This window comes from Panthera leo, chromosome B2 (genome assembly GCF_018350215.1).
Source record: "Panthera leo isolate Ple1 chromosome B2, P.leo_Ple1_pat1.1, whole genome shotgun sequence".
In the NCBI taxonomy this organism is placed as follows: Eukaryota; Metazoa; Chordata; class Mammalia; order Carnivora; family Felidae; genus Panthera; species Panthera leo.
The window spans coordinates 26,498,576-26,518,178 of record NC_056683.1 but is presented as its reverse complement, the minus strand read 5'-3'; the positions used below and the strand labels follow the sequence as shown (position 1 = coordinate 26,518,178).

Sequence of the window (19,603 nt, the reverse complement as noted above, 5' to 3'; positions counted from 1 at the left end):
AAGTGATCTGTATGGAAGACTGAATGAACATGGATTGGTGAAGTGAAGTGGTAATTTCACCCTGGAGGCAATGGTAGCAAATACTTGTAGTTAGCAGTGTATAAAGGTATGCTTCTCAATGTCTGCTCACTTAGTCCAATCTGAGTGTTAATCTCACACTCAAATGACTTCAGATGAGAGAAAGGAACAGAATTAAAGCAGAAGCACACGCACGCCCATGCCAAAAGAACATGGCACATGTACAAGTTTATACCCATGCGTTCTCACCATACGGTGACCGAGGATAAAAAGGAGTTGTCTCCTTCTGGGGTATTTCTTGCACTTTCCCATAAAGTTCACTAGTTGAGGCTTGGTAGAACTTCACAGAGTTGATAAGGCCACAGGTCTTAACTGCATCCAGAAGCCGCAAAGTGCCAACTCCATCAACATCTGCAGTATATTCAGCCAAGTCAAAAGAAATCTGGAAATAGCAGGTGAAGACAGTGTTACATTAATGTTTAGCAGCAACATAGATGCTGACGGTGGTAAAACAAACACATTTTACAATTTCACTTACTTAGAAATGTTATGCTTATAAAAAAAATCATACAATTTCACTAAATATGGAATTCAAGAAAAAGACAGATGAACATAGGGGAAGGGAAGCAAAAATAAGATAAAAACAGACAGGAAGACAAACCATAATACACTCTTAATACAGAGAACAACCTGAGGGTTCCTGGTGGGGTGTTGGGTGGAAGAAGGGCATTTGTTGGGATGAGCACTGGGTGTCATATGTAAGAGATGAATTACTAAATTCTATTCCTGAAATCATTATTACACTATATGTTAACTAACTTGGATTTAAAATTTAAAAAAAAGAAAAAGAGGGGTGCCTGGGTGGCTCACTCAGTTGAGTGTCCAACTTTAGTACAGGTCATGATCTCATAGTGCGTGAGTTCGAGCCCCGGGTCGGGCTCTGTGCTGACAGCTCAGAGCCTGGAGCGTGCTTTGAATTCTGTGCCTCCCTCTCTCTCTGCCCCTCCCCTGTTTGTGCTCAATCTCTCTCTCTCTCTCTCTCAAAAATAAATACACATTAAAAATTAAAAAAATAAATAAATAAATAAAAATAAATTTAAAATCATGGAAAAATATTTTCTAATAGCAGAATAAGAGTATGAATGTGATCTATTCTAACATCAAATGACTGAAAAATATCTTAAGAAATATCTATTAATTATCCATGGTAAAGTGAAGAACACTTTAAACACACATATTACTTCCTAATTCTAGGCTGAAGTCCCTATGGCTGTGGTTCTCAAAGTGCAAACCCTTGCTCCTCAGAATCACCTGTGGTATTTCTAAAAATCCAGAATGAACCAATCTCTTGGGGGTAGAATCCTAGGAAATCCACATTTATAATGAGTCAATCCCAGTTGACTTTTATGCAGAGAAGTTTGAGAATATGTGTTTTGGACACAGTTGATTTTTTAAAAGATTGTTTTATTTTTTTAATTTTTAACTAAGATACAAGATTTTTAGCATATCACATGCATACATAATCTTTTAATTTTGAGGCACATTAAATACAGTAAGTACTAATGTATAGAATTGAATGATTTCCAAAAAGGGGTTTCAAGGAACAAATATTTTGCGCTTCCTTAGGATGGTTCTTAAAAATAAATGTGACTGATATATTATTTTTCTTAAATTATTTCTAAGCACAATAAATATAAATTAACCTAATATTAAAATGTCCCCAAACAGTAATGATGAAAATCTTTGTCACTGGTTTATTTGCAGGCCAGTAACAGCAGGGCACAATACAAAGATGCTTCCCTGCTGCCTGGTGAATGACCTCAATCTTCACCTGGAAAAACCCCTCGCTGAGGTGAGTGAGGTTACTGGCCCTCATTGCTGCCAGTCCTGAGTGTCACCTGGGCACAAGCTGCAGTCTTTTTTAAAAAAAATTTTTTTTTTTAACGTTTATTTATTTTTGAGACAGAGAGAGACAGAGCATGAACAGGGGAGGAGCAGAGAGAGAGGGAGACACAGAATCTGAAACAGGCTCCAGGCTCTGAGCTGTCAGCACAGAGCCCGATGCGGGGCTCGAACTCACGGACCGTGAGATCATGACCTGAGCCGAAGTCAGACGCTTAACCGACCGAGCCACCCAGGCGCCCCCACAAGCTGCAGTCTTGTGCAGTCTGTCTTTAGGGAACTTGGGCGATTGCTGACCACAGACCTGACTCTAAACGCATGTCATCTAGGCCTGTCAGTAAAATTCACATGGCAGACATGAGATAAAACAGGATAAGAGTAGGGGTGCCTGGGTGGCTCAGTTGGTTAAACACCCAACTACGGTTCAGGTCATAATCTCACACAGTTTGTGACTTCGAGCCCCACATCCAGCCTTGTGCTGACAGCTCAGAGACTGGAGCCTGCTTCAGATTCTGTGTCTCCCTCTCTCTCTGGCCCTCTCCTGCTTGTGTTCTTTCTCTCTCAAGAATAAATAAACCCTTAAAAAAATTTATTTTTATTTTTTTATTAATTTTTTTTACATGTTTATTTATTTTCGAGGGTCAGAGAGACAGAGTGCAAGCAGGGGCGGGGCAGAGAGGAGAGGGAGACACAGAATCTGAAGCAGGCTCCAGGCTCTGAGCTGTCAGCACAGAGCCTGACACGGGGCTCGAACTCATGAACCGTGAGATCATGACCTGAGCTGGAATCAGACGTTTAACCGACTAAGCCACCCAGGCACTGCCCCAAATTTTTTTTTTAAATAGGATAAAAGTATGTTTCCTCCCAAGCTTTCATAGGCAAGAAAGCACAATTTGGGGTTACACTTTTCAAGTAACAGTTTATTACAATAAAATTTACATACCATAAAATTGACCCTGTTAAAGCTTACGACTCAGTGGTTTTTAGTATTCACAGCATTATGCACTCATCACCGCCATCTAATTCCAGAATGTGTTCATCATCCCCTAAAGAAACACCATACCCATTAGCAATCTCTTGCCCATCTTCCCTTCCCACCCCCACAGCCACTAATCTACTTCCTGAATCTATGCAGTGACCTATTCTGGATGTTTCATATATATGGAATCATAACATGTGGCCTTTTATAACTGGCTTTCACATATCATATTTCCATTTCTCTTGGACATGTACCTAGAAGTAGTGTCATTTGCATACAACATTTAACATTTTGAAGAACTGCCACATTATTTTCTAAAGTGGCTGCACCATTTCACATTCTTACCAGCACTAAATAAGGGTTCCAATTGTTCCACAGTCTACTCAACACTTATTATAGTCTGTCTTATTGATTGTAGACATCCTAGAGAGTGTGAAGTTGTATATCACTGTGGGGTTTTTTTCTTATTAAGGTATAATAGACATAAAATATTATCTTAGTTCCAGGTGTACAATAATTTGATATATGCATATATCATGAAATGACCACAAGTCTAGTTAACATCCAACACCACACACAGTTACAAAATTTTTGATGATGACTTTTAAGATCTAGTCTCTTAGCAACTTGCAAATGATACAATACAGCATTATTAACTATAGTCATCATACTATACATCACCATGACTTATTTACTTTACAATTGCAAGTCTGTACATTTTGACCACCTTCACCCATTTCATCCACTGTCCACCACCCCACTCCCTTGTCTCTGGCAATGACCAAATTATTCTCTGTATCTATGACTGTATTTGTTTTCTCTTTTACTTTTTTTTAGATTCCACATACACATGAGATCATAAAGTAGTATCATGAGTAGTTATCTCTCTCTGTCTGGCCTTTTTCACTTATCATAATGCCTTCAAGTTTCTTGCATGTTGTCACAAATAGCAGGATGTCCTTCTTTCCTTCTTAATACAATATTCCATTGTATATATTCACCACATCTGCTTTATCCATTCAGCCATCGATGGACACTTAGGTTGCTTCCATATCTTTGCTACTGTTAATAATGCTGCAATGAACATGAGGATGTAACTACCTTTTCCAATTAGTGTTTTAATTTCCTTAGGAATTGCTGGATCATATGGTAGTTCTATTTTTAATTTTTTAAGGAAACTCCATGCTGTTTTCCACAGTGGCTACACCAATACATTCCTGTATTCCCACTAATAGTGCACAAGGGTCCCCTTTTCTCCACATCCTCACCAACACTTGCTTTCTCTTGACTTTTTGATAATAGCTATTCTAACAGGTACAATATGATATCTCATTATGGTTTTGATTTGCATTTCCCTGATGATTAATGATATTGAGCACCTTTTCATGTATGTGTTGGCCATCTGTCTTTTTTTAGAAAAATGTCTATTCAGATCTGCACATTTTTAAATCAGATTTTTTTTTTTTTTTTGCTATTGAGTTGTTTGAAGCCTTTATTTTGGATATTAGACCCTTATCAGATATATGATTTGTAAATATTTTCTCCCATTCAGTAGGTTGCCTTTCCATTCTATTGATGGTTTCTATTGCTGTGCAGAAGCTTTTCAGTTTAATGTATTCCGACTTATTTTATTTTTGCTTTAGTTGCCTTTGCTTTTGGTGTGAAATCCAAAAAATAATCACCAGTACCAATGTCAAGGACCTTACCACCTGTGTCGTTGTTGTTGTTGTTGTTGTTTTTCTCGTTATATACTTTCTGGTCTTACATTCAAGTCTTTATTTAATTTTGGTGTTTGGTGTCAGATAGTGGTCCAGTTTAATTCTTTTGTATATGGCTGCCTAGTTTTCCCAATGCTATTTATTAGGAAGACTGTCCTTTCCCCATTATATATTCTTGGTTCTTTCATCATAAATTAGTTACCATCTATGTATAGGTTTATTTCAGGGGTCTTGGTTCTGTTCAAATGATCTATGCATCTGTTGTTATGCCAATACCATATTGTTTTGGTTACAATAGCTTTATATGACAGCTCGTAATCAGGAAGTATGGTACCTCTTGAAATCAGGAAGCATCATGGTGCCTCTAGCTTTGTTCTCAAGATTTTGCTTTGGTTATTAGGATTCTTTCGTGGTTCCACACAAATTTCTCACTGTGGTTTTGATTTGCATTTACCTAATGACTAATGATGTTAAGCATCTTTTCATGTGCCTATTGGTCATTTGTACATGTTATTTGCAGAGATGTCTATTCAGATCTTTTGCCCATTTTTAAGTTTGGTTATTTATCTTTTTTATTATTGAGTTATAAAAGTTCTTTATATATTCTGGACAAAAATCTCTTACCAGATACATGGATTGTAATTGTCTTTTCACTTTTTTCCCCAGCTTTATTGATATGTAACTGACATGTAACATTGTGTAAATTTAAGGTATTCAAACACTTTCACTTTCTTAATGGTATCCTATGAAACATAAAGTCCAATTTATCTAATTTTTCTTTTGTGTTTGTGCTTTGGTGTCATATCTTAGAATGCTTTGCTTAATTCAAGAGCATAAAGACTTACTTCTAGTTTTATTCCAAGAGTTTTATAGTTTTATTTCTCATGTTTAGATTTTCAATCAGTTTTGGCTAATTTTTATGTATGTGGTGAGCCAGAAGTCCAAAGTAGTTGTTTGCACATCGATGTCAAGTCCCAGCACTGTTTGCTGAAAAGGCTATTCTTTTTCCACTGAATGGTCTTGGAATTGGGTCATTTTGTTCTCAAAAAAAAAAAAAAAAAAAAAAAAAAAAAAAGCTGTGGCTCCAATTTGAGGGTATAGTTCATTGAGTGGATTTCAGAAGATGGGGATGTCAGGGCTCTTGAGCAGACCACTCAACCACTCTTCCTGGCTGTAGTTTTCTTATAGTATAGTGCCACCACTATATATTTATAGGACATTTTACAATTCAAAAGTGCTTTTGTTGGAGCTTTATAACAATTCTAGGAAAAACAGAAACCAGTTCTGAGGTTCACAGAGAATGACTTGATAAAAGTCACACTAAAAGTCAGGAACAGCAAATCTGGGTCTCCATTCCTGGAATGGTGCTCAGTGCTCAGCCTTTCTGAGACTCACTCTGTGAGGACACAATGAAAGCCTCAGACTCTGGCAAGACATAGAAATGCACATATGTGCAACTGTGTATGCATGTACATGTGTGCAGGTATACATGCAGAGTGTTGCCATGTTGTCTACAGTTTCTAACGATTCATGAAATGCAGATGAAAAAACCGTGAACCAGATGATCTTTAAGATCCTTTCTATATATCAGCCAAGCCAATACTTAAATCTTTTTTTTTACATATAAATTAATATCCAATCACATTTGGAATCTGTCTTGATGGGATCAGTCAAGTATGAAGGGCAAGACAATGTTGGATATTTTTTTCTCTTTGGCTATTTTTTTTTCATTTATATACATATTATGTAAACAGCTATATGAAAAGAAAAGCTGGCATATGAATACTCAATATTGAGCAGACATAATTCTAAACATCTTGCATATACATGTTTAATCCTAAAACAGGTAAACACTAAAACTGAGGCACAGAAGGCTGAAGGCAAGTGTTGAAGCCACATACTATACTTACAGGAAAGTTATATATATTATATAATTGTATTTTATATTCACAGTGAAGCAGAAGTCCTTGTGTGTATATATATGCTCCTATTTCTGAAACACAGGATAAGGAGATTCTGCACAACAAAAAGCTTTTCTTGTGCTAGAATATCCAATTAATCATGTCCAAAAGAATTAAAAGCAGTTAGGCTTAAGAAAGTAAATATGGCAGGGGAGTGGGAGTTATAGGGCAGGATGGTTCCGTACAGATTTTTTTAGTAAGTCCATCAAGAATTCAGCATATGTTTAATGTTCAAAATGCTAAAGAATATGATTGGCTAATAAAATCTAACTGTCCACAAGGTTTTATAATATAGAGCAACAAATTAACTGACTTTCTTTAAAAAAAAAATATCAGACTACTCCTCTGTAGCTTGATAAACCTCTCATGGTTACAAGTACGATTCTGAAATACACCGAAACATCAGGGGTCTGGAAAGTTACAGGCCAAATCTGTTCCTATGCCTGTTTTTGTAATAAAGTTTTATAGAAACACAGCCACATGCATTCATTTATGTGTTTTCTATGATTGCTTTCACACTGTAACAGCAGAGTTGAGTAGCTGAGACACAGAATATATATTCTACAAAAACGAAAATATTTACTAACTGGCTCTTTACAGAAAGAGCTTTCTGCACCCTGAACTAAATCATAGTTATATTTTGGGGCCAAGACTGAATAATTAAAAAAAAATGTTTATCATTACTTCTTCCAATATTTCCTCAATATTACAGGATGAATATGGAGTATGCTTCCGATCACGAACAGAGCTGCATTTTCAGAGGCATGGAGACTCTGTTAACAGTAGGAACTTATTTTATCTAATAAGGAGAATAAAAAAATAAGACTGATAAAAAACCAAAGCCTACAAAATTAGTCCCTACCTTCCCCTTCTAAAACTTTTTTCTTCACTTGGGTTTGGAGCCCTACCTTCTTCTAATTCTCTTCTACTTCACTGACACAACTTCCTGGGCTCTTGTGCTGTCCCACCATCTCCACTCTGGCCCTGTGGCTCCTTCCCACCCACTGTGAGGTGTCTCACTCCGTCTGGGTCTCACATCAGCATCACTGTGCCTAGGACCCCAAGGGTCCATCTCTAGGCCTGCCTGGATCTGAGCTGTAGGACCCCCCCCCCCCATTTCTTCCCATCTGTTTGACAGGCTTCATATCATCTCATGTTGAACTGGCTCAAAACAGAATTCTGGATGTTGTCACCAAAGTTCTTCCCTTGGCCTCTCCTCTGCAAATGATACCCATTTACCTACTGCTTGAGACAAAACCTAGGTTTCATGGATGCCCTTCTTGTCCTTCAGAATTCGCAGAAATAACACCTTCCCCACTACCATCTGCAGCATCCTTATGAAAGCTGCATCACCTTCCACCAGGACTATAGCAGCACCTGAGCAGCTACTAGTTCAACCACAGTCCTCCTCCCACCCGGCCCCCAAGTGCTTCTCCATCTCATTGCCTACTCTGCTTTCTCTCACCAACGACCCTACCTCTCTGGACATTCTGCTGTCCCCAGACTAGTGCCAACTCCTGCCTACAACCTTTACACTTGTGTCCCTTCTATGTGTGTGTGTTCTTCCTTCTTTACTATCTCTCTTTTTTCTTCCCTTATCTCTGTTCAAATGTCACCCTTCAGAAAGGGCTTCTTTGCCTTCCTCTGTATCTAAAACACCCAATGCTTTGTCATCTCTATATTTACCCAGGACTCCACGCTGCTTCATTTCTTCTTCATTTTAATATATTATCTGTTTACTTGTTTATTTTCTATCTCCTTCATCAAAATGTAAGCTCCTTGATGGCGAGGATTTTATCTTTTCTATTGTATCCCTCAGACTGAAACATTGCTTGGCATGGTATTTGTTGAATGAAGACAGCGTGTAAACAAATGAGGAATTTAAATGTCAAATATACAAATAACAAAATAAAAATTAAAAAAAAACCCCAAAACTAGTAGAAAATAAAACAGGCTACCAGAATGATAGAAAGGGTTGGTAATTTCACAGTACTGAAATAGATAAAATTTCTAAGAGCAAGATGGACAAAATTCTATATAAATTTCAAAGCTTTAGTATAACAATTATTAAACAAAGGTTTAATGATTAAATACTACACTATGTAAAGAGGTATAATTCAGAGTAAAGGAGAACCATCTTAGACTATAATCAATGAAGTGGGTGTAGGAGAAATGGGTTATTGAAATGTCCAAAGATCTTGTAGTGGGATATCTTCATCTGTAACACGCTATTAGGACAGTCTCAGAGAAGAGTAGTAAAGCCTTATAGAACCAGAGAAGTATTTAAAATTAAAAGAAAATAGTTAATTCAAGTACAAATATAAAGAAAATTGCTCTTCTCAACATTCAAAGACATAAACAGATATCCTCAGTTATCCTCATTTGTATATCAGTGGTAAATCATGGCCTCACTTAAAACAAAAAGAAAATTAGAAATGGTCACCTAAAAGTCTATGTGGGATCCAGACATGAACTGAAGGTTTACAGTGCAATTCTACATAGACTGCAGATTGGAATGTAAATTCTAGAACTGTTTTAATTGTATCAGACTATTATACTGCAGGTGTGGGTTCACTGTGCTAGATTTCACATTAAATAAAGCAAATAATAATGATAATTCTACCATCTTTAAAGCCTTATTCCTCTTCAAGGTTATCATAAATTCATGTCCATTCTATAACCACACAAAAAATGAGCAGAGCTGGAAGTGGGCATTCTAACCAAATAGGATGAGAAAATTGTGTTGATGATGACAATTAAAATGTTATTTATATTAGCTTATTATAAGAGAACATGAACTATGTCCAATTAGTAGATTGGTTTCCAAAATGGCGGTGACTGAAGTCCTGCCATTTTTACCTATTAAAAATGATCACCAAAATTGAATACATGAGGTCAGAAATGTTTTTCACCTGAAACACAAAGAAAACTTTATAGAGGAATTTAAAGATACACAAAGTTATTTGTAGTAGGTGTTGCATGAGACCACTCGGCTATCCGTATACCCTTATAATGTATGTTGTTTGCAGCCTCCAAGTCCAACATGACTTGGCCTCTCCAACCTCACTCCCTATCTGCCTCCATGCCAGCCCCACTAGTCCCTCAATGCTCCCAGTAAGCCCTACCTCAGGGCCTGGGTGTTCACTCTTTCCTCCACTCAGAACATTTTGCCCCTGGATATTTGCTTGGCTGGCTCCCTTCACTTCTTTCCCTCACAAGGCCTTCCCTGACCTTGCCATTTAGAACAAACAGCTCTTTCCAACCCATCCTGTCACTACAGACATCTCTCCAGAGTACCCAACACATTTGACTCTAAGTGTCTTCATTTGTTTAGCCAGCCTGTAAGCTCTCTGAGGACAGCAGGTTATTGGTGTTTTTCCCCCAGGCTTCCTACCACTTAGAAGAGTTCCTGTCACACAGAAGGTGCTCCAGAAACATTATTTGAATGAATACAGTGGCACTAAATCTGAAGTTTAGGCATGTAATTTCTCAATGACCTTATTTTACAATTAATAATGGAGTGAACTTTACATATGAAGTATATGAAATTTTAAAAATCTCAATGAATGAGCCAAAGTTTCCTGAATAAAAATGTTGCCTCAGAGAAAAGACTGGTGTGGCAAAAGAACTATATATGGAAAAAGATAACCAGAGACCAGAACTTCCTCTAACATTTGCTTTTAGAGACATAGGAGGCTCAAAATACCAGTAGGCTGGAAATGCCTAAGACCACACAAGCAGCTGCACTGTTTTACTACTCCTCAAGACTTTGAATCTACAAGTGAGAGTTATTAGCCAATGAGAACAACAATAAAACATTACTTTCCATCATGAATCAGCCTTTCTCAGCAGAAATCCAGCAAAGCTGGCATTTATTTAGCAGCTGGGACTAGAAGTAAATCTGTTTTAACAGAGTGAAACAAGTATGGATTCTGAAGAATTGTATGTCAGTGGGCAGGAAGGGCTTCCTTGAGGGGATCTAGAGAGGGTGCACTCCTGTTTTAGAAGCACCGTCCCCAAGCAGCAGGGCAACATATCCTGATTATAGGAAATACAAAGGTGTAAAGAAACAGACCCCTATATTCCTCACTTGTCTTATGGGTACAGATCAGAAAAAAATGTGGTGGCTCCTGGGTGACTCAGTTGAGCATCTGACTATTGATTTTGGCTCAGGTCATGATCCCAGGGCTGTGGGACAGAGCCCTGTGTCAGGATTTGTGCTGGGCATGGAGCCTGGTTGAGAAGATTCTCTCTCTCTCTCTCTCTCTCTCCCTCACCCTCTTCCTCTCTCCCCCACTTGTATTCTAAGAAAAAGAAAAAAAAAGAAGAAAAACAAAAACAAAAAGTAAGAGGTGCGAAGAGGTTACAAAATGAATGCAATAGGAATTAAGACAGGCATGGTTGAAATGTTTGTAACAAGGTAGGGATATAGACTTAAAGGAGCAGAGATGACAAGGACAAATCAAAAAGGGCTCAGCGAAGAGATGGCCTACATAAGCAAATGTAGATGGAGGGGTATGAAGCAATCTAATGGATGGGCCAGCATGAGCAAAAGGAGGGAAAATGCACTGGCCATGTTTGGGAAACAAGAAGCCTCCAGTTTAGACGGAGAAAGGACAAGAAGCAGAAGGAACTAATTTTGTAAACACCAGTAGAAGTCATTCTGGGAAAGGTCTTATATGCCAGCCTGTAGTTTGTTTAGCAGGTACTGAGGAGGAACAATGGTTCTAGAACTGAGGAGCAGCATCATTTCAACAAGGGCTTCTCGCTGTGCACTACAGTCCAAGATGCATCTCTTTTTGCCCCCAGCCCAGCCAAGGCCCAGATCAGAAACATTTATTACTCACATTTATAAACCTGGTTTTATATGATTTTTCCTTATTCACTGCACTTGTATTTTTGTTCAAAACCTTTTATAACTACAAATTGGAACACCAAATAATCATAAGGGCATTACTTCATTGAAGTGATACACTCCTGCCAGACTGAACAAATGTGATATCTTTATTTACCTTTATATGTCCAACATAAATTAATATGTAGTTTCCAATAAGTTTTTGAAATCCTCGAAGTAGACTAAGGACTCTCAGAGGTAATCAGAACTTTCATTATACAGAACAAGGTAACAGTCCCCAGATGCACTGTGCTCCAAAAAAACTCTGATAGAGTCAAGGCAGCACCATACTGCTTTTGTCTCTGTCTACTCCCCACACTGTGGGGACCAGGCTTTTCCATGTGTCATTCCTATTGCTTACTAGCCAAGTTAGATTTGTTGAATGAATGAATGAATGAATGAATGACTAACATAAACTTTTTTCACACCATATTTTTACCATCAAGACAAATTGAAACTTTGTCTAATCAGAGTAGAAAAGATATATGGTATTCTACTCATAGAGTTTTCTAACGTTTTTGCCTTCTTGAAGAGCACAGTTCCTGCTGTGGAAGGTCAACCACACTGCAATACCTTATAAAATCTTATTACTCTTCCCATTTACTAACACCAAAAGGAAGCTCAGCTGTCCCAGGACAGCTTCAGTTTGAATTCCTTCAGTTTGAAAATCTTCATCTCTGACATGAGTTTTTGTCCCCCACTTCAGCAATAACACCTTGGTCACAATTCTTTGCCACATTCTGTATCTCCAAGAATCTCTGGCCCCATTCTTTTTTTTTTTTTTTTTAATGTTTAAAAAAATTTTTTTAATGTTTATTTATTTTTTTTTTTTTTTTTTTTTATTTTTTAATATATGAAATTTACTGTCAAATTGGTTTCCATACAACACCCAGTGCTCATCCCAAAAGGTGCCCTCCTCAATACCCATCACCCACCCTGCCCTCCCTCCCACCCCCCATCAACCCTCAGTTTGTTCTCAGTTTTTAACAGTCTCTTATGCTTTGGCTCTCTCCCACTCTAACCTCTTTTTTTTTTTTTTTTCCTTCCCCTCCCCCATGGGTTTCTGTTATGTTTCTCAGGATCCACATAAGAGTGAAACCATATGGTATCTGTCTTTCTCTGTATGGCTTATTTCACTTAGCATCACACTCTCCAGTTCCATCCATGTTGCTACAAAAGGCCATATTTCATTTTTTCTCATTGCCACGTAGTATTCCATTGTGTATATAAACCACAATTTCTTTATCCATTCATCAGTTGATGGACATTTAGGCTCTTTCCATAATTTGGCTATTGTTGAGAGTGCCGCTATAAACATTGGGGTACAGGTGTCTGGCCCCATTCTTTAAAACCTTTCTTGATTTCTCATTTAAGAGAGACCACAAGTTGAAAAAAAGAAAACAATTAAACTATGTCTCTAGGTTTTGTAGAAAATCTTAATTTAAAAATACTTTGTGACTCCAATTATCACAAATCAGCTATAGCAGACATCTTTTTGTTTTCCAGTTTACAGAGTTGTATCAGCTGGTGATAAACATAGAAAAACCTGTAATGATTTTTGTATGAAAAAACAATACCAGAAGTAACTATCCAATTTTTCAAGAGCAAAAGTTACAAAGATTCTCTACAAATAAGCAGAAATACAAGCTTACTACATGAAAGTAATTACATTGGAATACTAAACCAAGGTCCACAAGGTCCATGGATAGAATTCAAGGAGGCATGTAGATCTGGATAAGAAAAATATACACTTTCATTTCTAGCAAATTCTATCTGAAATTGACAATTTCTTTCAATTTTGAATATAAGCAAAAATCCTTGGTAATAATAGCACCACATGTGACTTTTTCACCAATGGATATTCAAGACATTTTTATACCACAGCATAGTTGCTACAAAGGTCTTAAAGTATCACTTGTGCCCATCACTGCTTTAAAGTCACAGTGGTGACTTCACATCTCGCCATATAATGTATCACATCACATTATTACATCACAAGCCTGGCTTTTAATAATTATAATATTAGCATATGAATATAATTTGTTTCCTTTGTAACCCTAACTGTTTTGCTTTATGCTTTTCAAAAACATTACTCTGAGAATATGTATAGGCTTCACCAGACTACTTGAAGGAGTCATGGCATAGGAAAGAATGTCTGCTGTATATTGAGTGGTAGTGACAGAGTATCAATACTTTAGAATGTGGTTAAAGAAGAAAAATTCCTCTAAAAGAGATCCTACCTTAGGCCACAAAACAAACTTAACAAATTTAAGAAGATTAAAATCATATCGAACACCTTTCTGACCACAAAGGAATGAAACTACAAATTACATGAAGAAAACTGGAAAATTCACAAATATGTGGCAAATCAACAACATGCTACTGAAGTAGCATGGGTAAAAGGAGAAATCAAAAGAAAAAAAAAAATACCCTGAGAGCAACAAAATGGAAATGTAACATAACAAAATGTATGGGATGCAGAAAAAGCAGTTCTAAAAGGCTTATGAGTTCATAGTGATAAATGCCTTTCTGAAGAAACATGAAAAGTTTCAAATAAGCAACCTAACTTCAGACCTTAAGGAACTAGAAAAAGAAGAACAAAAACAAAGCTAGTAGAAGAAAGGAAATAACAAAGATTAGAGCAGAAATAAATGAAATAGAGACTAAAAAGACAAGAAGATGATATTAAAGATCAATGAAACTGAGGGCTGCTTCTTTGTTAAAGATAAATTGACAAACCTTTAACTTGAGTCACCAAGAAAAAAAAGAGAGGGTGCTCAAATAAAATGAGAAATGAAAGAGATGTTATAATTGAAACCTACAGAAAAGAAAAAGAATCATAAGAGACTACTATGACCAATTAAGCCCCAACAAACTAGACAACTTAGAAGAAATGAATAAATTCCTAGAAACATACAACCCATCAAGACTAAATCATGATGAAACAGAAAATCTGAGTAGACCAATATAAAAAGGAGATTGAATCGGTAATCAAAGACTCTTAAAAAAAAACAAAAGTCCAATACCAGATGGCTTCACTGGTTATTTCGGCCAAACATTCAAAGAATACCAATACCTCTCAAACACTTCCAAAAAACAGAAGCAGGGAAACCTTTTTCAAATACATTTTACAAAATCAGCACTATCTTGATACCAAAACCAGACAATGATGCCACCAAAATAAATAAATAAAATAAAGGATAATATCCCTGGTGAACACTGATGTAAATAAATCAATAATTATTGGCAAACTGAATTAGCAAACTGAATTTTAATGATCATTAAAAATATCATACACCATGAGCAAGTGGGATTTGTTCCAAAGATGCCAGAATGGTTCAACACCTGTATATCAGTCAATGTGACACATCAAACTAACAATATGCAGGATAAAAATGTATGATCATCTCAAAAGATGAAGAAAAAGCAATTGACCAAATTCAGTACCCATTTATGATAAATACTGAACAAAGCAGGTAAAGAGGAAACATACTTCAACAAAATAAAGGCCATATATGACAAGCCCACAGCTAAAATCATATTCAATGGTGACAGGCTGAAACTGTTTCCTCTGATATCAGGAATAACACAAGGATGCCCATTCTCCCCACTTTTATACAGCATAGTATTGCAAGTCCTAGCCTGAGCATTTAGGCAAGGAAAAGAAATAAAAATTATCCACATTGGGAAGGAAAAAGTAAAACTATCATTATTTGCAGATGACATACTATATATAGAAAACCCTAAAGACTCCATCAAAAAGCTGTTAGAATGAGTAAACAAATTCAGTAACAATGGAGGATACAAAATCAATACACAAAAATCCATTGTTTATTTATACTAATGACAAACTATCAGAAAGAGTAATTTAAAAAACAATGCCATTTACAATTGCATCAAAAAGAAGAAAAGAACTAAAATTAATTTTAACCAAGGAGGTGAAAGACCTATATATTGAAAACTACAAGGCATTGATGAAAGAAACTGAAGAAGACACAAATGTAGAAATTACCATGGTCATGGATTGAAAGAACTAATATTGTTAAAATGTTCATACTACACAAAACAATATACAGATCTAATATAATCCCTATGAAAATTACACTGTCATTTTTCACATAAATAAAACAAACAATCCTAAAATCTGTACGGGACCACAAAAGACCCTTAATTGTCAAAGCAATATTGAGAAAGGACAAAACTGGAGGCATTATGCTTCCTGATTTCAAGCTATATTACAAAGCTATAGTAATCAGAACAGTATGGTGTTGGCATAAGAACACACACAGTTCACTGAAACAGAATAGAGACCCCTGAAGTAAATCAATACACATATGGTAGACTGACATGTGATAAAGAATTCAAGAATACACAATGGGGAAAGGACAGTCTCCCCAATAAATGGTATTGGGAAAAATGGACAGCCATATGCAAAAGCATTAAAATGGACCACTATCTTATACCAAACACAAAAGTTAACTCAAAATGGATTAAAGATTTGAACATAAGACCTGAAACCATAAATTCCTAGAAGAAAACACAGGTTGTTAGGGTCCTTGACATTGGTGTTGGTGATTATTTTTTGGACTTCACACCGAAAGCAAAAGAAACAAATGCAAAAATAAAACAAGTGATTGTTGGGATGAGCACTGGGTGTTGTATGGAAGCCAATTTGACAATAAATTATATTTAAAAAATAAAAATAAATAAAACAAGTGGGACTACATTAAACTGAAAAGCTTCTGCACAGCAAAGGAAACCATCAACAAAACAGAAAGGCAACCTACTGTATGGGAGAAAATATTTGAAAATTATATATCTGATATGAGGCTGATACCCAAAATACATAAAGAATTCATACAACTCAATAGGAAAAAAAAATCTGATTTAAAAATGTGCAGAAGATCTGAATAGACATTTTCCAAAGAAGACATACAGATAGCCAACAGGTACACGAAAAGGTCTCCTCAAAATTATTAATCATCAGGGAAATGCAAATCAAAGCCATAATGAGGTATCACCTCACACTGGTTAGAATAGCGATTATCAAAACATCAAGAGAGAAAAGAGGACCCTTGTGCACTGTTGGTGGAAATACAGAATGCATTGTTGCAGCCACTAATGGAAAACAGTGTGGAGGTTTCTCAAAAAAAATTAAACATAGAATGGGGCACCCAGGTGGCTCAATCCGTTGGGTGCCCGACTTCAGCTCAAGTTATAATCTCATGGTTCGTGGGTTCAAGCCTGCACTGGGCTCTCTGCTGACAGCTCATAGCCTGGAGCCTGCTTTGGATTCTGTGTCTCCCTTTGTCTCAATGTCCCTCCCCTGCTTGCACTCTATCTCTCTCTCTCTCAAAAAAAAAAAAATAAAAATAAAAATAAAAATAAGCATTAAAAAGTAATTTAAAAAATTAAAAATAGAACTACCATACGATCCAGCAATTCCACCTGGGTATTTATCCGAAGAAAACAAAAACACGAATTCAAAAATATATATGCACCCCCATGTCACCGCAGCATTACTTACAATAACCAAGAATGGAAACAACCTAAGTACACATCAATGACTGAATAGAAATTATGGTACACACACACACACGCACACACACTGGATTATTCAGCCATGAAAAAGAATGCAATCTTGCCGTTTGTGAAAACACGGATGGACCTCAACGGCATTATGCTAAGTGGAACAAGTCAGACAGAGAAAGAATAATCCAGTATGATCACTTACATGGGGAATCTAAAACAACAACAACAGGCAACAACAATAAAAACCAAGCTCACAGATAACAGAAAACAGATTGGTGGCTGTAAGAGCACAGGGCAGGGGGGTGGGAGAAATGGATGAAACTGTTTGGGATCTTTTATTGTTGTTATTGTTAACTAAATTGAGTTTAAAAAGCAGAGAGAAAAAGTCCATAAATCTCTCTCAGAACCCATACCCAGTCCATTAACAAGTTCTAATCAGCCATTCTGGATTCTGGATATATATAAGGTAAAGCATTACTATTACATCCTTTTATTCTATGGTCTGATATATTGAATACATTCTTGACCACAATGACTAAGAATCAAAACTATGTAAATACACTAGAGTTGTACATGCAAATCAAAATGAGTATCAAATTAGCATTGATACCTATATTTTTATAACTTTAATATTCTGTATTATTTTGATCATACATAAACAAAATGATCTAACATTCCCCAAGCCCTTTGTTGGCAAAGGGTGATGGCACAAGAGTGAATTGAGGTATTATTTAAATCAGAGGTACTTAACCAAGAGCCTTAAAATATTAGACCAAGGAATTAACTATATTTGTTGAAGTTAATCCAGAGACGACTAGTGTATTTAATGTTTGCTGTCAGTTGCTACTCAGATTACAGTAACTTGGAGTGTTCTCTACACAGACAAAATAATGAAAAGTTACTTCAGTTGTGGTATAAGGGGACTGAAACACAGCAAACATCTCATAGTCTTCATTATTATTATAAAGTATTACTACTTTCATTTTGTGTCTACTATAATTACATTTGGAATTTATCTACTACCAACATTAAAGTAGGAACAAAGTACTTACCATTGGATCTAAATAGCTAATCTTTTTTTTTTTTTTTTTTTAATTTATAGATCATCTTAAAGAAATGAGAGCTTGCTGAAAGGGGTTGAATGAGTCTGGGAAACCAGAACATGGACTTAGGTGGCAATAATGGAGGTTTCAATATCCACACAGGAAGAGCTCGTTAAGAATTACCACTAAAGCTTCTAGGACAAATAAGTAGTTGAAGCTTGAACCCCACTGGCAACTAGCATATGCAAGTATTTGGAAGTCACAGGAGAGACCAAAGCAACATGTTATTTGGGTAATCAACTGTTTTCAGTCCTCCCTTGCCTCTGTTTCTCTTGTCTAGTCTCTATCCCATAAATAGCATATGCTGTATCAGTTTTGGAAGGAATTAAAGAGAAAAAATACCTAAGCCATGGGAGAAATGAACAAAGCTATGTTTAAATAAGTTAACTCCTCAAAAGAGACTTGGAGGTTTTGTTGAAAATACTTTATTGAAATCCTTGTAACAAAGTACTAGGAACTTGAAACAAACAGGAACTGTGTGGCAAACCAGCAATAAAAACAAACCGGGAAGCATGGGAAAAGATGGATCTGTGAAAACTAGAATAAAATTAAAATAATGCTCAAGAAAGAAAGAGGAGAGGTTGAAAGACAAGTCAAAAGAGGTACAACCAGATACAGAGAGGGCTGCTGGGAGATGCAAGTCCAGAAGGAATGCAAGGGCTCCAGGAAGAGACGGCTGAGAAAATTTGCTCTCCATGGCTATGGCAGACACTGGGTGTGTTCTACTGTTGAAGCAGGTAGGAAGGAACAGTGCTAAATACTGAGCTGTTCTAGATCTAAGAGACAAACTAAAATACAGACAAATCACTGAGACTGATTGGCATTCAAGAAGCCCTGAGTGATCTTATAAAAACTATATGAACTATGATGAAAATGCCAGTAGATTCCTAAGACGACTTTACTCTATGAAAAGGTAACTTTACGGTCACACTGGAGGGAAACTCAAATCACCAAGCTGTGGGATGTTGTTTTCATAGTGAAAAATCTAGCAAAATGTATGTAATGTGCAGAATCCATAAATAGTTAAAGATATGTCATGGCAGAAAATAAAAGTGTCTTTGTGAGAGTAGATACTGCCTCATAACTTTTGCAAAATTCTTTAAGGGATAAATAAGCACAGAGGCAAGGAAGAGTATGGGAAGAACCTGTGGATACAATTCACCTAGATTGCCAAAAGCCTTGACAAATACCATAACAAAGTGCATTTAACAAAGAAATCACAATAACTGCCTCTGGGAGAATATCCCAGAGTCTTTTAGGCACTAATAGGGGGCTTGCCGCTCCATGCCCAGTACCTCCCACCTACAGTCATGAGCTTCTAGACAGAACACTAAAAGAATAAAAACTTACAGGCAGGAAGAGCAAAATACAAAAAGTAGATCCTTGATGGTGACTAGCTTATGGACTGTCCTTATTTAATGTTTTGAAACAATCTGCAAAATGGAGGGACACTATAAAAATCTCCAAAACTTCTGTTGTTTTTCCAGAAAAGTGTA

At 36.6% G+C, this 19,603-nt stretch overlaps 1 protein-coding gene across 3 annotated transcripts in view; it reads right to left on the bottom strand.

Annotated features, from left to right (window-relative positions):
• The window catches only part of GMDS (GDP-mannose 4,6-dehydratase), a 623,719-nt gene that overhangs the window by 337,572 nt on the left and 266,544 nt on the right, over window positions 1-19,603 (bottom strand). For all 3 annotated transcript variants that reach the window (XM_042938088.1, XM_042938090.1, XM_042938089.1), the window contains one exon: window positions 268-460. In XM_042938088.1, the coding sequence (XP_042794022.1) occupies window positions 268-460 (193 nt within the window). The remainder of the gene's footprint in view (window positions 1-267; window positions 461-19,603) is intronic.